The sequence below is a fragment of the Drosophila mojavensis genome, unplaced genomic scaffold (genome assembly GCF_018153725.1).
Source record: "Drosophila mojavensis isolate 15081-1352.22 unplaced genomic scaffold, ASM1815372v1 contig_36, whole genome shotgun sequence".
In the NCBI taxonomy this organism is placed as follows: domain Eukaryota; kingdom Metazoa; phylum Arthropoda; class Insecta; order Diptera; family Drosophilidae; genus Drosophila; species Drosophila mojavensis.
This window is the reverse complement of record NW_025318858.1, coordinates 479,914-503,681: the sequence shown is the minus strand read 5'-3', so window position 1 is coordinate 503,681 and position 23,768 is coordinate 479,914. Positions and strand designations below refer to the sequence as shown.

The window sequence follows — 23,768 nt, the reverse complement described above, 5'->3', positions numbered from 1 at the left end:
TAACATTCATATCAGCTGTAACATTTGTATCGATAAGTAGAAACATCGATATACTCAGTGCAGCGCCTTTTTGCCATCAATAGTGCAACAACAAAAATTCCAACGCAGCCAAATAAAAAAAAAAAAATTACAAGCCAACGCTATAAATTTTGCGAAATATTTACACGTAAATTAGTTTTTATAAAATTGTGTTAATGTAAACGCGTTACACGTCGAATCGTCCTCGTCATCATAGGTGCATTGTGCATCGTTATCTTATCAACGACCGTCGCTGGCAGCGTTTCTCGTTCGTCGTTCGTTTCTTATATCTGTGTCAATCGGAACAGGGGCAACAACAACAAATCGTTTTATGCTCTAAATGCCCCGTGCACGTCCGTGTGTGATCATTCAATAAATATTATATTCAATAAGTGGTCCGTGTATGTGTGTGTGTAAATATTCTGTAAATGTTCTGTGCGTCTCTGAGGGAACTATGCATAATTAATTCAAAGTGTCAAAGCTCGCAGTACAATTTCCGCATTTTTTTCAAATCATAACGAGTAAAGTTGGTCACTCTAAAAGCAACAACAACAACACCAACAACGTAAAGCCGCGATTCTTTTTGTTTGTTTTCCAAGTTAAAAATAAAACCAAAAAAAATCAGCTTCAATCAGCTGTTGGCTGTGAGAGCGCGAGCCGTCGAAGGCGCAAGCGAGATAGCTTGCGTGCGCGCCAAAACGTCAGTTGGCCGCATAGTGGTTGAATGAGCGCAAAACATTTGTGAAAAATTAATACACAATTTATTCAGAGGTAAGTGATCAGCATTCAGCATTTCTCTAATTTCATCTATACAAAATATTGGCTGTTTTTCATAGCCAGCTTTAATATCGAAAAAATCTTTAAATACGCGTGTGTTTTATAAATTAAATTAAATTTAAAAAAAAAGTGTAAAATGAGTGAAGCATCGAATGAAAAAACCGTGGATATTGCTGCAGCAGCAGAAGCAGCTGCTGCTTCTATATCAAATGAAGCGGAATCGACTAGAGGAACGGAAACGGAGATGAGATCGGGCACGGTATCACCGGCCGCAGTGTCGAAGATCAAGCCACCCAGTCGATCCAATATACCCACGCCCGCCTCCTCCGTCACCGGCATACCCACAAAAATCAGGCCGCCCGCCCACTACGGCTCAACTAACTCCGTATCGAAAATCGGAAGACTTTGCTGCACACACACCACTCCAAAGGCCGGACCTCCACCTAGAGGTGAGTTGAAAGCTTTTCCTTCAACCTTTAAACTTTGGCTAGATACATCTAGATATTTGTAAGTCCTCTTATATCTATTCAAAACTTGTTTCCAGTCGTTCAGTGTGGCGTAATTCTGGCTCTGCCAATTACAGCTCTTGAACACCCACTCAACTGGGCACTAAATACAGTTGATCTAATCCAAATTTATGGGCCGCACCCACACGGTCAGCACACGCCTCTCCCCCTTTCCATAAATGTGAGAAATGCACAACAACAAATATATAAAACAAAATTGGTAATTGCAATTTGTTGAACGCTGCTGTAAAAGCGCTTTATTCCCGCTAAAACCAGCCTTTTTATGGCGAGATTATGGTAGCATCATCTTAATTATGCATAAGTTTAGCAGAATTACGTTTTCGCTTAATGTACTATATCGGTTATATACAATCTGATTTCTGATTCCGATTCAGCACATTTTCATCTCTGACTTCTAGAAAAGCAAATAAATTAAAATCAGAAATTTGAAATGTTTGTCAATAGAATCAGCGATTGCTTTGATTTGCAAACAAATGATTTGTTAATTAGCCAATTAGAGAGAATGCTAAATAACAAAGCACAAAGGCATAAAACTTATAAACAAACAATGGACCGCATCGAATTGCTTTCTGTGTCGGTGGGACAGAGAGACAGAGGGCCGCCCACTCGCAATTAAACATATTATACTTGACTCTGTTTCGAAAGAGAGTCTTATGGGCAATTAACTGAAACGCGGCTACTATTTAATTGAGCCGTGGACAGCTGCGTTGGAGGCGTCGTCTGCGACACACACTTCATTCACGTAATTGTAATTGTGCCAAACCACAGCCATTCAGGTACCGACCCAGTAGCCCATATTGTTGATACCCATTGTTTATGTCTATTCGGTATTTGCTTAATATTATTTTAATGGATTATTCGAGCGATCCTCGCGTCAGGTTTTTATTACACGCGCATCAAATTCAGAATCGGTGCAACCGCAGCTCAAGCTCTCTAATTGCAAATAGAAATTTTGTGAGTGCGCGACTGGAGGATACCCTGGCATCTAGTTTCATTAGCTTTGAAATTTAGTCATAGACAGTTGTAGTACAATAGGGATTATATAGAGTTCATTCTTGTCGCAGACAGTTTTTAGGGACTTCTCGACTAACAGATGCCCCAAACTAAACCATCAAGTTATATATCATGCAATCATACGAGGTAATCTGAAATGATCTACACTTTCTCCAACCTGTTCTTTGCCCGGCTAGGAGATACTCTTGTTAGATTTAAATACTACTTAAACTATTTGATTATCTTAATTGAATTGCATAATAATTAATCTGTTACATTCTAGATAATACAGCTTTAAGTTTGTATTATCTAAAAATAAGTGCAATTTGCTTATAAGTTATTCGAATGAGTATTCAAAGAGAAAATGAGTCACTCTCGTATGCCTGCAGCAGACCGTTTCGAATCAAGAAGATAAACAGATATGATATGCAATCTAGTTTTCTATCTGAGAACGTGAACTTAATTTAGTTGAATATGTGATGCGGGCTCTACTCCCTTTGGTATACTCCGTGACCTGTTCATATCTGCTAGTTTTTTATCTGCTTTCTAACCAGTGTGCTCGACTGCATATACCCCTTTGTGAAGGGCATTGTCGAGTACTTAAAAGTGAATCACTTGCGTGTACCTGTCACGTATCTCTCAGCACTCAATGCCAAACCCACAGCCGGGCATCTAACCGCCACCCACCGACGAACTGCCCCACCCTCCCCTACCTGCGCCACACTCTCTCATTATACGCTGTGTGTGGGGCTGCGGATCTTTATAAAATGTTTCACTCATAATTGAATTTTGTGTTCTGCGTGCCGTCTGTCAGGCGTCGAGCAGCAGCAGCAGCAGCAGCAGCAGCATCAGATGACACATGAATTGTTGTTGCTCTTGCTATATATATTATATATTTTTGTCAATTTTGTGAACTGCGCATTTCACACAGACACGAAGTGTATTCGCTCTCACTCTCATCTTCCCATTTCTGTACATATTTTTTGCACTTTCTCGTTAGCGTTTGCTGTTGTCTAGTTGAGCGCTCGTGGCTGAGCTTATGTCATTTTATTGATCTCGATCGGAACAACAAGCGCGCTCTCCATATTGAAAAACGGGTTTCATTTGCTGCTCAATACTCGCTCACAGCACACAAAAGCGTGAATACATTCATCTCTGTTTGTTGTAATAGTAAAGAACTCTCGAATTCAGCTCATGCATTTTCCAATTAGTATGTCGAAACCCAATATACTCGATGTCACTACGTGAGCGAGTGCATTAAAGCCGAAAGCTCGATTTGTCTTCAACTTAAGATCAGATCGCATCGTAAGCTGTAAGCTTCTAATGGATGGGCACATCCGCAATCTGATCAACTTTGTGTGTCAGCGAATGACACTTTTACTTATTCATTATTTCGCTTTTTATTTATAGTACTTCCAATTGCCGAGCAGATTGCAGATTTATCCTCTGTCGAATCTGCCCAGAGCGACTCGACATGCGCTTATTGTTCTTGCTCTTGTGTTGCCTGCGATAAGTGCTAAAAAGCCAAACGTAATTTAGCTTCAGACTGAAAAGCCATTATATAGGCGCCACGATCATCAATCAGTGCACGCACCCATTTTCAATTGGATTGGAGGAAAGTGTGAAATTGATCGAATAGAAGTTACCCTAATAATTATTTGAGTCTCTTTCGAACTCTGTGTCGAATTCAAATTCCGTTCAATTTGGATAAACTGTGTTGCATATCGAAATTGCTGGAAGATCATCAATCATGCACTCAACCATTTTAAATTAGAGACTGGCAACTCTAGTAGAACGAATAGGAGACACTCTATATGTTTAAGGTTCCTGAAATTTCTTAAGAACGTCTTTTTCGGCTTGTGCAGTCTCTGATTCTACTTTGAATCGAATTTGCAGATGATGGAAACAAAATGTAATACCATACCCATTCATTATATGTGCAAACTGTTTAGGCTATTAATTCTTTGCTTAGAAGTAGATCAGAGAACAATTTCGAAACGTGATTATTTTACTTACTGCTTTAAATGCTTTATAATGAATGGTGTTAGCTCTTGTAAAGATTAATAGTTATTTCTATTTCCATTGATTAACACTTGATTCAAAGTAAAGTAGTAGTTTAGCTTCAGTTCACGTTTCAATATGTAAGCAAATAAATGCTCTACTTTTGTATAGGATATGTAAATTTCTTCAAATAGGGCGGCTGCACAGTGTGGCAACACGAGCAGAGCTTTGCCCCCTTAATAAAGTAGTTAAGAGACGATCAGTGCTCCGCTTTTGTTTGCAAAAATTATTAAAGTACGCATCCGTGTTACGAGCTACATTAAAAAAGATACAAAATAAGTTTACGGCTTTTCGCGTTGTCGTTTTTTTCAATAAAAATATTGTTGCTCCATACACAGACAGACAGAGAGAGAGAGAGCGAGAGAGGAACACTGCGCTTCAAAGCTTGGTTCGCACGTTCGCTATGCCTCTCTCCCTCTCTCGGTCTATCTCGTTCTCTGCTCGCTCTCTTTCTGTAAAAGCTCGCCTATGCGCCGACTTCTCGAGTGTTCGCCAAAACTTTGGCTTTTCAGTAACTTCAACGACTTTTTGCGAGACGGACGCGTTTATTATTCAGCTGCTCTCGAATGGTTGCGAGCAACACTGGCTTCAACTGAACGATACGGGCTATATACTGGATTATATACACATATACTGTGAATACGTCATACTAAATTCAAACCAATTCCCATTGTTGGTCTGCTAATCTCAAACAAATTTTGAAAAGGTGAACAACTGAAATATATTTTGCACGAAACCCAACTAAATCGTAAAAAGAATCGTAAAATAATAAAATCGAAAAACAAAAAGTAAAAGTTGCGACCCTTTTGCTAGACGTTTTGTTGTTGTCCTCTGTGCTGCCATATAAGGCATATTCCAAGTGCTGTGAAATTTTCGTCGACTTCGTATTTATATTTTAATGCCGGCTGTTTTATATGTTATACATTTATTTATGTATACATATTTAGATCGGCTGATAAGTTATTGTTTTTGCTGTGTTTCTCAAGTATTGCGCTTAAATTTTGCAACCTTTCGTCAGCTCTTCGCACTACATAGACATTTACTTTTTACCAGGCGTTGCACGGCATAATGTGCTATCATATTGCAAATTATGTGTTTCTACTCTGATTAAACTTTAATGTTTTTATAGAGTCTTAATTCAGAAATATATTAGATTTATTTTAGTTTGCTGTCTTGATAAGATAAGTGTAATTGTCCACATTTATTTATTATTTTTGTTCCTTTCATTTCGCTATCTGCATTCAATTTTTTATCATTATTTGCTCATGCCGTTCATATTTTTGTATTCTTTGAGGTTCGACCTCCTTTTTTTTTTTGTCTGAATTCTAATTTTATAGTTCATCGATTACAAATTTCAAAGGTGCGGCAAGTCTCATAAATATTTTAGGCAAAAAATGAAATAACTTGATTTTAAAATATGATTTTTTTTATGTTATACTCGTTTCTTCAATGAATATGAGATTTTCCCATCCTTATTAGAAGTACAATAGGCACGACAGTAACTCAACAACTGGATTCTCTCCTCACTTTCCAATTTCTCAGAGATCTCAATTCTATTTGTCTTCGACTTTAACTGCGCTGCTTAACTCTTTTTAATTGGGTCAAATGCGCTCAGACAGTCTCTGTCTCCAGTCTGTCTCCAGCATTGAGAATCACATGTAATTTTTGCTCGGCCCGCAGTATTAACCTTAGTCGTTCTATAGACTTTAAACATAAGACGACAACAAAGTAAAAGCGCAACAACGACAACAATTACGAAAACAATGATAAATAAGTACAAACAAAAAACTCCAACCGGATTTTGCTATATTGAAATTTGCGGTTAACCGCTAATTAAGTATAAAAATGTATTATTGTTTATTTAAGTTTTGACTGCAATCAAACGACATGAAGCAAATGCAAAGAGTCTGACAAGTGCATAGCCAATGAAAATACCCTGTAATTAGAAAAAAAAGAAAGGAAAAGTAAATAATGGCGATTTTACTTGTCAATTAAATTAATCACATTTTTATAAATTTAGTTCTGAGGAGATTTTCCTTCCTCCTTAGATTAAGACCTTTAATTTAAAATTTAAAAAAATCTTTTAATTAGTTAAGAATATTTCATTTTACAATTTTCGGACTTTCCAGTGCGTTTTTCACTGTAATTTGTATACTAAACTAATAGTTAGTAATGAATTTAAGTTCGTTGCGCTCTAACTGACCTATGCAAATATGAAAGCATTTTTTACATTTTTCTTTAATCTCCTTTAGACCGCTCTACTTTTTTTTTCAACTCTCCATAAGCAATTGAATAACTTTTCAGGTTTTTCACTTTTTTACTATAAACAGAAACTTATATTTGCATATTGCGCAAAAAGTTTATTTTCGCATTCGTTAGCTGTTAATAGTAAATTTGTATATTTTATGTGCAACTCTTTTTGGCTTCGGCTTTGACGTCTGCTTGACCAATACGCTTTACTGGCTAATACCCTATGCAAATTAGCCGGCTGCAAACTTTCTATTGTGCACAGGGCTTTCTTTTCGGCCGGACGTGAACTTGGACAACTTTTTGTCGTTGTTGTCGTTGCCTCTGTTGTTGTTGTTGTTGGGAGTCTCTTAGAGACCTGCTCTGGATCTCTTCATGTAGCACATTTGACAATGGCAAAGAAGTCAAGAACTAGAGGCATTTCTCTGTTGTTGTTGTTGTTGTTGCTATTGTCAATGGCATTTTATCAGCAAAGAATTTTTGTGTTTTTTCGTTCGTTCATTTCTGCTACTATCTGCCTCGGCCTGCTCTTAGCAACTGATAACGTGTCGGGCGGTACACAAAACCCAAAAGCAATACAGAAAAAGGCATAATTTTTTATTTTTATTTTTATGCTGAGCCCGGCATTGCCAACAGAAAAAACAGCAGGTTGAGAGGTAAACATGGTTAAATTTAGGTGTAGTTGTATTTTCGTTTAATGACAGAGTCAATGAAGAATGAAAGATTCTCTTCTTCTTCGTTGAGCTGCTTGTGAAGCTGCTTTGAATAAAATTATATCTGTTTGCTCTCCGCATTGTTTACAAAGTTGAAATTTGATTATATTATGATTATTAGTGCTTAGCATAGATTAAAGATAATAGATAAACAAATGCAGAATAAAGAAATCGTAATATTATTGCCCTGTTAGGCAGATATGTATAAATAAATAATGTTCCAAATAGAAATTCTATTGCCTAAGTAATTTGTGAATTTCTGGGTTTTTCCCTGTAGTATCTTTGAAGTGAGAGATAATCTATAAAAATGTTTTGTCATTAGGCAGATTATCAACTTTGTTTGAAATGGCTTTAAGTGCTTTAGACTAACCTATCCCAACAATTTGTCTGCTTAATTGGATTGCAAGTTTATATAATTTACACATTGCCAAACAAACTGAATCAGATAGAATACTGATAAGCATTAAAAAACCAAGAAGAGTTGTCTAGGTATTTTAGTACTCGCCCGTAGAATGAACGGTTTCTATAGCTTTGCAAACTATTCAAACTACGCTCGCAAATATACATATATGTTTCTTTTTAAATTAACACCCTAACGTTGAAGCGACCACGCCCACCAGCGCTCCAACAGCCTTCCTCGCTTACACAACTGTATCGCATCAATTAAATATTTATTTGTTACACACAGTTCGAAAAGGCAAAGGCAAAAGCAAAAGCAGCTAGCAGCTGGCAGCTGTGGGCGCGAATGTTACGAGAATTTTCGCCATATTTGTGAGCACCCATAGACTGAGAGATCGATCTGGTCTGGACTATGCAGTGTGTATCGGCATTTTATATTGGTAGCATCCATTTATTTGGTCCGTTCTTTATGAGTTGTCATTAAGTATCGTTTCGTTTGGTTTCGTATCGGTTTTTGTGCTGGATAACAATAGACTGTGGCGTCATCTGGTCGAACGTGTCGCTGTTTGAACAGTTTGTTTACATGTTTGTTTATTATTATTATTTTTGTATCTTTTTTTTTTTTTGTGAAATTTACTTTTGTGGCCATTTTGGCGCAATGAGCTCAGCTCAGCTAGGTTTCACTTTGGCTTATTGGTTCTAGAACGTTGTGTGCGCATCCGCGTAGGTGTATGCGGCGTATGAGTAATATCTGTAAGCGTTGCTCATACGCACCGTACGACTGCATCAGAGCATGTTGCATGGCTTTCAATTGCTTAATGGAACGTAACTCACTCATTTCTATAGTGATCTGCGTCGGTGTACGAGGCGTATGATTAATATTGATCGTTCATATTGCGCATGCGCGCCGTAAGCTCGCTTTGCTCGTAAGTTACATGGCTTGGCATTACAGGCATGGTAATCGAGTCAGTTGCTAATTGCACTGTATATACCTCAAAATTTGTTTTTGTTTTAGTTTTTCGCTTGCCTCTTCCGCCGGCAGCTTTTACTTTTTCTTCGGTAATTGAATACAGGTGTTATTTTTTGTCCGGCTGCAGGTGTTGCCGCATATGGTTAATTAATTTTGACGAGCTACCACAACAAGTCCAGCAGTTTTTCAGAAAACGCTTTGCATAAGTTAGGCCTTACCTCAGTGCTGTCATAGCTCTTGCAGCAGATGGTATATCATATGAAATATTTTTGCTCTTTTTATTTATTTATGTTTTACGCTCCGTTGCTTTCTTTAAGTTCTAAGCGGCTTTCGGCGTAAACAAACCCATTAAGGTGTCCAACGCTCTACTCCACGCCGGTTCGACAACAACCAAAAAGAGAAAAAGGTTACCTGTGTTACCTGAGCTACTAATGAATTATTAACCTCTGAGCTTGTGTGTAATATGCGCCTAATGGCAGAGTTCGCTATGCCGTAGACTGTCCACAGACCAAAGATCAGCAATCCGCTTCTGGCGAGGGTTACTCGAAGCACTTGGAAGTGCAGACACTTCCTCATACACACACTTACTTCCCTTACACGTTGTCATGCTCCAGCTCCTGCCCATGGTGCAAATCGTATTTGCTTTAAGCAATTAAGCAGCAATTTTAATCACACTCAAATGGCTTTGCTTTTTGCCGTCGTTTGTATTGTTGCTGCGCACACTTGAGTGCTTTTAATTATTTCGAATGCGATATTGTTCTAAGCCACAGGCAAATAAATTAATGTGTCACTCGCTGACACAGACACTGAAAAGCCCCTGTCGCAGCTTTTGCTTTTCGCAATTATCAAACGTAGCACTCCAAAGTTCCATTTAACATGGTGCTAAGTGCTGCCCAGGTAACTCCCAAGCAAATATTATTTCAGCAGTTGTTACAGCGAGTGAGAGCAGGAGTCGTAGCTGAATAGTACGCTTTATATATATCTCTCGCAATATAATTATGCAATACTTCTGCATAAAAACCATTGCCACTTTATTATTATGATAATATGTTTCTATTCAGCTCTTCTTCATTTGATTAGCTTCATTGCCTCGTCAGTTTTGTTTTCGTGCATTAAAGTCTTTTATATTTTATAGTTTAGCCTTTGTAGCAATATAAATCTAACACCAGCCGATCATGGTCGAATTTAATAAGATCTACAGAGCGTCTGCTACATGTCTTGTTTCTTCATTTTAGATGTTTGTTTACCATGAAGGAAACATGGATGCTTCTTAGTCTCTAGAGATTAGTTTGCAAACAGTAGACTGGCTCTATCTTAACATAGCGTTCATGTACCTTGAGGAGACGGGTAGCTCAAGAAGTGTACGACTCTCTTACGCGTCTCTCCCAGCAACTGTATCAATTTGCTTTGCAATGCCCTCGAGTATTTAGTTCATGGCTTATAGTTCAATTTCAGCTCCAATATTCACCCAATATAATCCGATCGATTTGTCTGCACGCCATTTCGTTTAATTCAATTAGCCTGAATGCCACGCCCCACAAAAAAAAACGGCTTTCGATGCGTGTGGGTTGCATAATTTGTATCAAAATTTCGAGTAAAAAGACAAAAACCGAAAAATGAAAAGTCATTAAATTCATAATTATATATATTTTGCTATTATTTATGGCTACTGGCCAAAAGAAGCAAATTACTTCAGCTCTTAATTGTATTTGGCCATATTTGAAGGCTCTTTTCATAAATATTGTTTGGCATAAAGCACAAGGCGTAATTAAGTTGTTTTTTTCAATCTCAATCTGGAGAGAGACACGCGGCAACAGTTGCCCATCTATTGAGCTGTATACAAACGTATAAATCTATACATATATCTATATCTATTGTTCATGTTCGATCAGTTTAGCAGGCAGCAGCAACAACAACTACAACAAATAACCAAAATCCAGACATCTTCAATTCTATATTCAGCGACCGTTTTGCCCGTTTGTTTACTCTGCGAGCCGTCGTCATGCCGCATTTTGTTGTTAATTATTCAACAAACAAATTATGAGGAATGCAGTGTTTGGGCATTGCTCAACTAGAAGATACCCACGTAATAGAATTTTTTAAATTTTTTTTAGCTTGTCATAAATCTGAACTTTCTGTTGCAAGACTTCAATCAGAAAATAACTGTATTTAATAATATATTTTATTTTTCATTAATTATCAACAACTGTTGTTTTTCCCTATTGTAAACGAGCTGCGCCAATTTGCTTTTTAAAGCATTTAAAGCCTATTTTCCGTAATCGTTTTTCGTTTAAGTCAATCTGTCCTTATTTGTTTGCAGTTACATAAATCCTACACACACAAGCGAGAGTTGTTAGTTGCTTCAGTATACCCTATATAAGAGTTCGGGCTGTGACTTAGCTTAATTGTGTGTACAGTCTACAAATATTTGCAATTTACCGGCACTTTTCGAGTGCGCACAATTTCGATAGCCGTAACGAAAGCACGCCGTAATGCACGCCAGTAAACGTCAGAAGCCGGAGAACGTTTCGGCTGATTCGCAAATTTGTCGATTTAGTTGATTTCGCATTGACGTTTTAATAGGTCATTAAGATGGAACGGGTTTTGGTTAGAGCCTTCGAAAAGTTGATGGATCACCGCACAGATTTGTGCTTAAAGATGCTACGCGTGTGCAGCGCGTTCGAGTGACATGTATCTGTGTATCTGACAGATAGTAAAGTATCTGTGCTTGATTGTCGACAAACTTAAAGTATCTGTTGGCTATTTTATTTACGACTATTTATGACTATCTCTAAGATATTTAAATGTATCGACTGGCGGTTGAATTTAAGTATCTTTGACTAGCTAGCTTATGCTGACAGCTAAGCTGAAGTAGCTGATTGCCATAACAGCATCTTTAACTGAGCCTATAAAAAGTATCTTAAAGGTATTCAAGTGTATCGTCTGTCGACTACATTTAAATATCTCTATGATATACAAGCACCCAACTTAAGTACCTTTAAGATATTTAAATGTACACGATGGACTATAAGAATGTTTAGTATATCTGAGTATCTTTGACTGCTAGCCGTTAGCTGGTGATAAACCTAGGGTACTTTGGAGATATAAACGTATTCTCTGTCGAATGGCTTAAGATACAAAAGTATATTTTACTGTCTATTGCTGATGTGCACCAAAGCTTGAGTATCTATCAGATGTTCAAGTATCTTTCGCCTTAAGTATCTTCAACACGTATATCTAACACACAATCTTTAAGTGCATGGGAAATATTTCCAGCGTTAAATGTAGTTAAGTTTATTACCTACATGTCAAATAAGATTTAATATCTCTAAATTATTTATCATTGTCTGTCGTTTGGGTATCCTTCAGTTACTTTAGAGCCTCTTACAAACCGCAAACTGCTATAACTCGACATAAATATTAGGTGTTTTGAAGATATTTCAATGGACTTAGTTTGACTATCTTCGATTGACTATCGCTGGACGCAGTCGACTTAGTTTGGGTATCTCTCGCAAGTTGAATCACCTTTGAGTGGCTTTAAGTTACGTATTAATATCTGGTCAAACCTTAAGTGTTTTCGATTCGACATTCGAATGTGTCGTATGCATATTTATATTTTTAGCTCGGCTACGTTCACCTGTTCGACGCGGCTTATCGAACATTTATATAACTCGCTTAACTGTGCAATTTGTTAACTGCGCTTGCCCAAGCCCACATCACAAAATACACAATATATCTATATATATATATGTATATATCGAGTTCGAGTTCGAGTCGGTAATTTTACCGGCTACTAATTGCTATTTGCACATTTGCGCTTTTTGTTGTTGTGCCGCCGTTTGCTGTTTGCCGTTTGCCGTTTGGCGTTTGCTTTCTTGGCCAATTAGCTGGCCCGTCGCTTTGGCCTGAATATCAAATGAATATATGAATATCTATATGTAATTTTCTGAATTATGGGATCTCTTCTATCCATCGCCCTTTGGCACTGCCCCCAATTGTGGCTCGTAAGTAGCTTAAATTATAATTTAATTTGCCTTCTCTTATTCTTGATGGCTCAGCATGCGCTCTTCATTCAAAACTTTATATGTGTATATTTATTGTTTATTATTATTATTGTTATTTTCTTATGCTCATTTGGCTGATATTTTTCTTTTCTTTTCTTTGCTTCCGTTATATGTTATTCGGTTTTATTTTTAGACACAAACAGCATGAGTCGTGAAAGCGATGACAATTTGAGTTCGATCAATTCAGCGTATACAGGTAAATATATTTTTAATTACAAACTAATTTTATTATCATTTTACATTTTTATTTTTACACTTGGCTGTGCGCTCATCAACATATTAATGCGGTTCAATTAACACATATCGTGGCAGACAGGCATAAATAAATCCATAAACTGGAAACCGAAATTGGCGGCTCTAATCTATAACTTAATTGACACAATAATATAATCATTATGAAAAACACAAAATTAATTTATAGCATAAGAAACAGCAGCTAAGAATTTCCTGCTTCACAAACATTTATAAATATCTCTCTTTTATCCCATCTTTTCCCACACTTTCACCCATGCAACTTGACCCCAATTTGCGAGCTGATCTATCGAAATTATCGACCAATTGCTTACTTGAGTATGCAGCAACTGTTTCCGATCTACAATTGTCAATTGACGGCAAACAAAGCCCGTCCCCAGGCAGCACTCGAAACGGCTTTCAGGCCATTGAATTAACTATAAATCTAACTACAATTTTAATCGCGTATGTCCCCATAGAATGGCCTGTTAGACAAAGCAACATCATTTTCATTAAGCAAATGTGTCCGTACAATTGCTTTGGTTGGGGTTTTTGCTGTTGCTGTTGCCGTTCGATTGCCCTTCTCAGCTGAGGTCTTTCCCGCGTTTGAAATGCTAAACACGTTCTAAGTATATGCGTATAAAATTATACAAATTAAATTGTAATGTGAAATACGCGACAGACGAAAAACACGTTAAAATGCTGCAATTGACTGCACTGACTGCATGATACTCGCCCAAGGTAAAGGAAGACTAAATTTAATCGAAATCAAGCTCTATTTAGTGGAGTTCCAGTTGTTGAAAACCTTAGGCAGTATATATAGAGAAGGTACCATAGTAATATGCAATAGTTGGTAAGCCTTTCGATTTCGGTGAATCTAAATAAAAATATAAAAATGCTAAATACGAAGTCTTCAACTAAATTTGGCACATAAACCTATATACTCGTTTACCCTGTAGGAGGGGGTATAGAAGCACGCTAGAAATATCCATGGGGTCTGTGTTGAGGCGCTTCTACAGGTATATCAATAAAGTTTTTTTTTTAAGCCAGCTGCCTCGTTCATATTTTTTGGCACCCTTTGTTGTTGTTGCTAATAATAATAACAACAATATTTATAGTATTGACATTTTACGAAAAACGCCTTCCAATGTGGCCTGGTCGCTGGCGAAAACCTGAAAAATCAGCAAGATTCCAACAACAGCAACTGCGCCGCATCTAAATACCAAAAATAACAATAACAACAAAAACTTGACACGAAACCAGTTTTCCATTTGGTGAAATTCTCAGGCGATCGCGCCAGGGCGTTTATTTAAATATTCTATTGAAAATACAAACAAAATACAAAAAAAGCTCGCGTTGAAAACATCAGCGAATATTATCATAGAAAATTAAATGCAATTATTTCTTTTTTCTATTTTTTTACTCTGCTCATATGCACGCAAATAAAATTAATGGCGATAAAAAAATGTTGTATTTTGCAAGCAATAAAGTGAGGACTAACTAAGAGCTAAAAATAACTCAATACAAGCCTCAAAGTAAAAGATGATTAAATTAGAGTTTTTGGAGCCACGTCTAGCTTGAAAATAGAGTCAAATCAAAGATAAACTCGAAGTTAGTTGTGCTTTAGCAATGTGTGAAAGCTTCACTGTACCTGCTATTGCCCAAGGCATGCAACGGCGTTTAGCTGCTGTTTTGGAATGCGTTGGTTGGAGCAACAGTTGTCAGCAGCAACAGTTGGCGGCAACAGCAGCAACAGTTGTCGGCATTTGCTGCTGGAAAGAGATTTGCATGTAAGCGCAGCCAAAAAGTCATGTAAGTCGTGACCAGTGTGACCAGCCCGAGTGATTGTGGTGTGTACATACGTAGCGGCTAATCAGTGTGGGACGTAAATCGTTCAACGACCGTAGCCCCACTAACAGCACCCACTTGAGCTGGACACAAAGCTATTTGTAGCTCTATCTGTAGCGTTGATCGATTCGAGTTAGCTGCGACCTACACACAATGGCAATGCATTTGCCTTAGCTTGCAGCGACATGCACTTGCGTTTGCACTCAGCTCAGTTTAGCTTAATTAAATGTTGTTTAATCATTTCAATAGATAATGAGCCAGCGACATGTTCTGCGGTGATTTATCGATCGAGCATGCGAGCGCACACGCCCGATCCGTAGCGATGCGCAGCCATAAATGGACGCGTCCATCCATTTGGGCCGAGTCGTGCGCTAAGTGGGTCGGCGATTTTTTCAAATGCTCGTTCACAGTAGTGAAAACGAGAGTATATTGCTTGTGCTGAAAATATAAGTTACCAAAATGAAGCCAATGCTCACCAAGTTGGGCCATAGTACCACAAGGTACAGCTAATGGAAAGACTACTGTACTTTACTGATATTAACTAAAAGTTATCAATAGTTGAAACTAGACAATCTGCACTATATATAGATGTAAAACTGTGAGCGAGTATTATGCAGTCAGCTAGGCTCGTCTGTTTATTCTATTTTGACCAAAACAACATTGGGCTAGCGACTCGTTGTAGACGCGGCCGCAGACTTGAGGCGCCACACTCACTCGATTGTTGCAGCAGCAACAGCAGCAGCAGCGGCAGCAGCGGCTGCTTTGATGATGATTCATTCGGCGTAACTGTCAGATACATGAGTTCATTAGTGTAGACACTGAATGTCAACTGCAAGGAAATTGTCAGCACACACACGCACACACACACACACACACACAGACAGCTGTATTTTTAGCGCTTGCTCACGTTTAATAGTTAACAGTTAAATGCTAAAAATCAACAACAACTCAGATTCATATGCAGTGGAGCTGCAGTTGGCGAAGGTTCCAGCGAATGGCGTATACTAAGCGACAAATAAGCCTTGAAGCTGCTCAGTAAACTATACGTGTATATATGTATATAATATATATATATGTATGTTCTTTTTTTTTCAATTTCCATTTTGATGCATTGTAGAACAGCAGAAAAGACAGAAATTGGCGTGAAGCCAATTGTAAAACAGTTAGTTTCACCCATTTGAGCACAGTGAAAGTTGCCTTGGCAAAGAAATAATCGGAAAATAAAAGGGAGCCGTATTGTAGATACAGATATAGATACAGATACATCAAAGCAGATACAGATACTTGTTGTTATAATTAAAAAATAAAAATTGCAAGCGTCACGAAATATAATAGCAAATAATAACAAATTGTCTTGACTGCCTGGCTGGCCGGCTGGCCGTCGGGCCAGTGGACAGGCGGGGCCGACGGAGGAGGAGGAGAGCTGCTATTTGTTGTATCTTTTGAGCAACAATTGAACCTTGAAGCTGTTTGCCTCTTGTGCGTCTTATGGCCATGTCATGCTTGGCTACCGTTCGGGCTCAGCTCGAGTTGCCATGCCAGCTGCACAGTAGCTCATTCCATAGGCCTGCCTTTCGCGCATCTTTCAGATACATGCGCTCATTGTGCACAGCGAAAGACGAAGAAGATGGCAAAAACGCCAATTTACGCTGACAAAAACACAATTAACTACACGGCGTATACGTCATGCTGTAAATTAAGCGGAAACCAAAATCGTGCAAATCACAAAAAGCAACAACGAAAAAAATGTTTAAATTTGCTTTCTGTTTGCAGCTGATTTTTCCTCTTCTTCTTCTTCCTTTTCTTCAGTCTGTTGCAATTTGTTACAAGCAAACGTTACCAAACTGTCGACAATTTAATTGATTTATGCTTTTTCATTTTGACTCATGGAAATTTATGACAATTGATTTCGAAAGTCTCACGCAACTGAACTCAACTCCAGAGAATGTCAGCATAACGGAGCTCACTTTATGTTTAGCCACAAAATTTGGCATCTTTAACTACGATTTGAGCTGAGAAATGACATGTTTTGAGGAGAATTCTATGACAGTTTCTTTCAGTTAGAGAAATATCTTCGAAAGTATCTTCCATTAGCAGCTGCACCTTTCTAAAACCCAGAAAACAGCACAGGTTCAGTTCTCTCACAGAATTAATTGTTAATACCTGCCTGCTCGACTCACCTGGAAAGTTCTTTCGCTTTGCTTGGGGCTAATCACTGATTAAACAACAACAGCCGCAGACAACTTTAACTTTCACATTATAACAATTTACAAAGCCCAACACTTTGGGTGCCGTTGTATATGATTAACACGAATTCGCTAATTATTAACTAACAGAGCTTCACTGTACTCCACTCGAGTGCTACACCCAAAAAGCATACGAAACTCTGTCCAAATCCAAATCTAAATTTTAATTCAATTCAATTCAAATTTAACATTTAACATTTATGTAAATCGCATGCAACAGCTGTGTAAATTGCAAACTTTTATATATGTATATGTATATGTATGTGTAACACGTTCGCAGATCTCTATCAAGAGACTGTTAAGCGCTTTACGCGCTCCTCTCTCTCACCCACATCCGATTGGGAACGCAGCTCGTTCAAGTCCCGAACCCCAACGCTCTCCGACAATGGACGTCGCCCATCTTGTAAGTCCGTTGCTCTTGCCGTCGAGCACCTGCATGCCGTGTGCTGGATGCTGCTGTCTTTATCTGTAACTGTGCTTTGTTTACGTTTACGTTTTTGTTTCATTTTTGTTTTTGTTTCGGCTTAACCATAGACGATTATTATCTAGAGGCCACAGGTCGGCGACGTAGCTCAGGTAAGCTAAAGAGCAGCTCACGAACTAATCTCTATGTTTTGTATATGTATCTGAATAGATATATACATTTTTTATGAAAATTATAGAACGTGTTCGCTTGCTAAAATACACACACACACACACACGCGCACACACACACCATTCCATATGTCAGTTAGATATTTGCGCAGGTGGTTTATGTATATATGAATCTATGCCAGTTGCTCGCACCTTAAACGTAGTTTACCACGATCTCTGTTGACTCTGTCTGTCTGCATTTATTTGTCTCAGCTTCAGATGGAAGCACATAACCCACAGAAATTGCCAAATTAACAGGAGTTAGTGTGCCGCTAACAGTACTTGGACTGCTGCTGACAATCGCAGTGGGTGTTCACTGTACAGATGCGCAAGGCCAAGCTGTTGACAGCTGTTGCCTCATTAGCTCATTAGCTATGACATAATTTAAATATCAGATAATATTTATCTGGATTTATGTAACATGCTAAGCTTCAAGGTGTTCCACAACTAACGTAAATTTTTAGATACATATATATTTTCTTATGTAAGAGATGGCATTACTGATCAAAATTAGTGATATATAAATGGACGGTTATATTAATTATTTCCTCATATGGACTTCAATTCGAGTAATTAATTTGTTTATTTTGTCGTTTTTAGCCTGTAGCTTGGCTTTATATAAAAGCGTTAAAATTGTTAACTCGTTTAACATAGTGTACTTAAGATAGCTTTCTTGTTTTTCAAAATATCATTCTTGACAGTCTATGCGATACTGCATTCTATTATCTCGAATCAATCTTCGACATTGCCTTTACGCTTTATTTCTAAAGATTCCGACTCCGATTAAGCTCTTTGCCCAGAGTTCCGCTCAACTGTACTTTCTGAAAAATCGTAATTTACAATAATTTTGTTTTGCTTACTCATAAATGTAGCGGAACGACTGTTCGGTTAGCCGGAGCCCCACAATTAGCTAATGCATATGCATAGCCGCGTATTTATTTATATCTTACTTTGAAGCAACTCAACTCAATCTTGACACCTTTATGCAGGCAGCCAAACAAACACCTCTTGCGTAGCACAGCGGCAAAAATTTGAAAACCTAATGATGAAAATTTACAAAATTATCATTAAAACAAAACAAAGAAGAAGCGAAGATGGGGGCATGTGGGCGATGTGCTTGCAGCCTTATAATAAATGAGTGGAGCAGCCGAACAATACGAAAGTTATGACATAGCTCGCATGCATTTATTTATATTTTTATTATTTTTGCTGCCTTTGTTGTTTGGGTAATTTTCCAGCAAATAAAAGCCATTTATCAAAAATCAACAAGTAATTTATTAAATTAAAGCCCCAATTTAAAGGCGTTGTCTCTTGCGGGTCTATGAAGTCATTTCGGTTCTAGTCTAGAGAAGATCTATTAAATGCATTTAGATTAAAATTTTATGTGATATATAATAACCAATATCCGTTCTAAGCAAGCCTTGCTTATGCGGGGGATCGCGTTGAAGTCATTTTTTGTTGTGCTTTATATGACAGCTTCAAATGGTTTTCATTGACTGCAAGCGACATATGCAAATTGCAGCTGAACAATTTGCATATGACATCATATGCCTGTCTATGTAGTATGTATAAGAAAAGCCACTTATAGAGGTTTTTATGGCGTGTAAATTGTGACTGAAACGCGGCCCGAAACATTCAGTGCGCACACTCGAGATTGATGATCTGAATGAAATATATATACATTATAATATAATATAATATGAAAAAACAACAGCGGCCAAAACATTTAAGATTTATATGATAGGAGTATAAAAGTCTTAAAACGAGGCGTGATCTGAGAGTATGATTACATTCATATATTAATTATCACGATGTTCCCTTCAAGGTTAATATAAATATTAGGGACTTAAGATATAAATTAAGTGAAATATATGAAAGAATATGTTGAGAGGAACAGCCAAATGTATCATCATATAAGAAAGTGTGTTCCGGGAGTAACGTAATTCATTTTAATATAAACAATATATGTCAAATATATTGAGAGCACACCTCGTATAATATATTAAACGAACACAGATAAAGCAGTAATCTATATATTATGTAGTGATGTCTACTCGTAATGAATCGTATAATTCATATAATTTCAATAAGAATACAGCCAAATCATGCTAGGATTGATGAACCACGTATAATATATATATGATTACATTGCATAACATATGATGCTCATTCATTCACAGATCACAACAGCACCGTGCTGACAGCCAACACAGAGCAGTTCATAATCGGCCAACGTGTGTGGGTGGGCGGATTGCGCCCTGGCCAGATAGCCTACATAGGCGAGACACACTTTGCGCCCGGCGACTGGGCAGGCATCGTGCTCGATGAACCGAACGGTAAGTTGATCGACAGCTGGCACTCGCTATAAAGGCTGGCTTGTCTACAACGGCTCTTTGCTGCTTGCAGGCAAAAATGATGGCTGTGTCTCGGGCAAGCGTTACTTCCAGTGCGAGCCGAAGCGCGGCATCTTCTCGCGCCTCACACGTCTCACCACATATCCGCTGTCGGGTGCAGTGACGCCCACCTCGCCGCTGTCGAAGCACTCGCCGGACCGTTCGCGCACAGTTTCGCCAACCGCCAGTCTGCGTAGCGCCATGCTGCGCAGTCCGGGCACGGGCAGTAAGTAAAGCCAACGGCACAGTGGGAAGAGATCTCGCTAATCTGCGATCCTTTGCAGAGAATGGTCTGACAGTGGGCGACAGAGTGATTGTCTCATCTGGATTCGGCAGTCGACCCGGCATCTTGCGCTACCTGGGCGAGACACAGTTTGCACCTGGCAACTGGTGTGGCGTCGAGCTGGACGAAGGCAGCGGCAAAAACGACGGCTCTGTCGATGGCATAAGGTGAGCAACGCGCCTATTTAATGAGGTTCTCTTTGGGACTCTCAAAACTAATCTCCACTCCGTGAATTTTAGGTATTTTGAGTGCAAACCGAAGTTTGGAGTCTTTGTGCCGATTGCCAAGGTTTCGCTATCGCCATCGTCGAAGAAGTCGCGTCTATCGCGCGCCGGCTCGCGCGAATCTCTCACCTCGATTGGCACCATGAACAGCATAGCCACGACGAACACGTCGCGCATACGCATGAATGCACAGGTATAAGACGGCCTTGCAACTGCAACAGCAACAACATGCCACGAGCCACATGTCACACACAGTTTTAGTTTACCTTTTTACCACAGTTACCTGCCAGAGTTATGCTGTTATCTATATATTTATGCCTAATACTGTTAATGTTAACTGTAAACTGTTAACTGTTTACGTTTTTTACTAACGCGTTTTAAAACTCTAATTCTTAATCCCCTCCACATGCAGCGCAAGTCGAGCACGCCCATTCGGTCTAATGTAACGACGCCGAAAAATCAATTTTCCATGCAGGTATGCAAAATCAAAAACCAAACGCCTCTATGTGTGCGCGCGCTGTTAGTTAACATGCACGCCACTGTACCCGCTGTAAAAGTCGCTTGAGCGTGTGTCTGTGTGTCCATTGACTAATTACTTATGCTAACCTAGCCGCTAAGCGTGCCACTAACTCTAAACACTAACTCTAAACCTGGCCAACTAAAAGCGACACTGCTGTACAAAACAATATTTATAAAATATAAACAACTCTACATGCACCCCTTTATTTTGGCCTATCTTATTATATGTATCTATGTGTTTTGCTGTGTTACCTTTTGATTTTCTCTTTATTATTTTCTACGCGTACACCTGTTGCATAATAAACAAAATGTTCGATACCAATATCTATTTTAAGTGCACGCTCCACTGTGTGTGTTACTCTACATAGATATAATATATATGCACATATATATTATATATTTACATATATATATATATTCCTTCTTTTGTATTTCTCGTTTTGATATGTTACGCATGCGCACAAAACTTTGTCTGCCTCTTATTTATTATTTATATGTTTCGGTTGTCAACGGCCTCCGGCTTAACGTTTGCTTCGCGATAAAACTGCAAGACTATAAAATTGACGAAAAATATATAATAAAATATATTGAAGTATTTCCCAAAATTTTTAAATTATTTTTCTATGTAAATAATATGATATGTACAAAATATTGCTCATAAATTTTATATATTGAATTTTTCTTTATTTGTTTAGCTACATTTATATTAACATAATTGTATATTTATATATGATTCTATAATAATTTTATATTGTATTTTATTTTTAGCTTTCTTAAGAAAAATTTTATTGAAATTCTTATTTTTTTTTATAATATATATATTAATAATATACTTTTATGCAATATTTGTAATAATGCTTACATAGTCTTGCAGTTTTATACGTCTACCTGTATGTGTGTATATATACATATATACACACACATATATATATATATATACATGTATTGAATATTTGTATGCAATTATTTCGTTCAACATTTAACTCATGTATGTGTTTACACATACACACACACACACACACACCTATGTACACTCTATGATATTCTTGTTACTCATGCGCTTATTATGCCACACACATACATATACACACACTCACACTCACACACATACATTCTCTCTCTCCCTCTCTCTCTCTCTCTCTCCGTCTGCGTCTCTATGTGACTTGCAGGATCTGCTGCGCGAGAAGCAACATCATGTGGAGCAGCTGATGGTGGAGCGCGATCTGGACCGGGAGGATGCACAGAATCAGGCGCTGCACATGCAAAAGAACATCAATGAGGTAATTATCTTCACCGATACAATGTATATGCCGTTGCCCTATGCGGATCGCAGTCGGCCATTCCGGTTGCGGCCGACGAGCCACAGCAGCAGTCGCATCACAATAAGTCCAACAACGGCAGCAACAGCAACAACAACAACAGCCAGACAGCCGCTGCAACAACAACAAGTACAGCAACAGCAACAACAAAAATCGCGTTCCGATAAACCAAAGAAAGTTTGGTTTTGCGATAAAAAGAAACTATTTCCAGTTGGCTAAAGTCCGGCAAAAAAAAAAAAAAAAAAAAAACAAAAGGCACTCGATGTTCATTCAGCTCAGCTCTGAGTGTGTTTACATTTTTTTTTTTTTTAATTTCTATAGAAGTTGCAATTCCACAAAAAACAAAAGAAATGAAGAGTATAATCACCTATACACGCCCACTCGCCCCCCACACACACACACCTACATTCACTTGTGCTGAAATGTTTAAGCATTTGTTTTTCTTCACTTGGTTGGTTTTCTTGTGTTTGTGTTAACCATTTTTCATTGTCCTTTACTGTTTTTGTTTGTTTTTCTTTTGTTGCTCTCTTCTGTCGCATTCTCTTGTTGCTTGTCAATTTTTACACACACTTAATTTGCGCACGTTAACTATTTTGTTCAATTAAAATTCTCCCATTTTCCACACACACTGAACAAGTACAAAGATTAAGTCGGGCTTCAAATTTTCCACGTTTTTTCTTACTCGGCCAAGGTTCATGCGGGTTCATAATCTTAACAAGGCGCTAACGAGCATAACAATTTGTAATCTATTAGCAATTTCGGCAAGCTCCCATTAATGATTGCCCTGGTGTTAATAAACTCTCACAACATTTGGGCTACTTAGACTTGAGCTTTATTTAAATTCGAAATTGGCTTAGGAATTCTACAATTTCTACGCTAGAGCAAATTAATCAATTGCCTGCTCTAGGTTTTAAAACATTTATCAGTATTTTCGTTGACTGAACTAAAAATTGTTTTTATAAAAAATAAAACACATATCATTTGCCATATCAAAAATAACAAAAGTATTGTTTGCTAATCTCATTCATGGTGTTAGTTTAACAGTCTCATTTATACAAATTTATTACGATTGAAAGAAAGAAATGAGCTTTATTAATCAGTTAGGCAGTAAGCTTAAAATATTTATTAATAAACATATACTCGTAATTTGGAGACTTTCAAAATTTCTTTAGCATTTTCACACCTGCAAAAATATTTATGTAAATTATAAAATATTTTGCAATTAACATATACTCGCATTCCTTAACTTGGTATACATTATCACACTTGCTCAATGCATTTTTCGAAAGTAGCTAGTTTCATA

General features: G+C 37.9%; 1 protein-coding gene across 11 annotated transcripts in view; it reads left to right on the top strand.

The window, feature by feature from the left end:
• Positions 1–69: 69 nt before the first annotated feature.
• LOC6575585 (restin homolog) overlaps positions 70–23,768 on the top strand; it is a 30,606-nt gene continuing 6,907 nt past the window's right edge. Inside the window, exons 1-11 of one of the 11 annotated variants that reach the window (XM_044009023.1) lie at positions 71–789; positions 926–1,244; positions 12,903–12,965; positions 17,375–17,497; positions 17,629–17,670; positions 19,908–20,063; positions 20,134–20,346; positions 20,405–20,570; positions 20,643–20,820; positions 21,040–21,102; positions 22,316–22,426. In XM_044009023.1, coding sequence (XP_043864958.1) covers positions 932–1,244; positions 12,903–12,965; positions 17,375–17,497; positions 17,629–17,670; positions 19,908–20,063; positions 20,134–20,346; positions 20,405–20,570; positions 20,643–20,820; positions 21,040–21,102; positions 22,316–22,426 — 1,428 coding nt within the window. In that variant the 5' untranslated portion in view covers positions 71–789; positions 926–931. Of the gene's footprint in view, positions 790–854; positions 1,245–4,876; positions 5,083–12,902; positions 12,966–17,374; positions 17,498–17,628; positions 17,671–19,907; positions 20,064–20,133; positions 20,347–20,404; positions 20,571–20,642; positions 20,827–21,039; positions 21,103–22,315; positions 22,427–23,768 lie in introns of those variants that run through there. The other 10 variants (XM_044009022.1, XM_044009024.1, XM_044009028.1 and 7 more) reach the window with 10 other exon arrangements.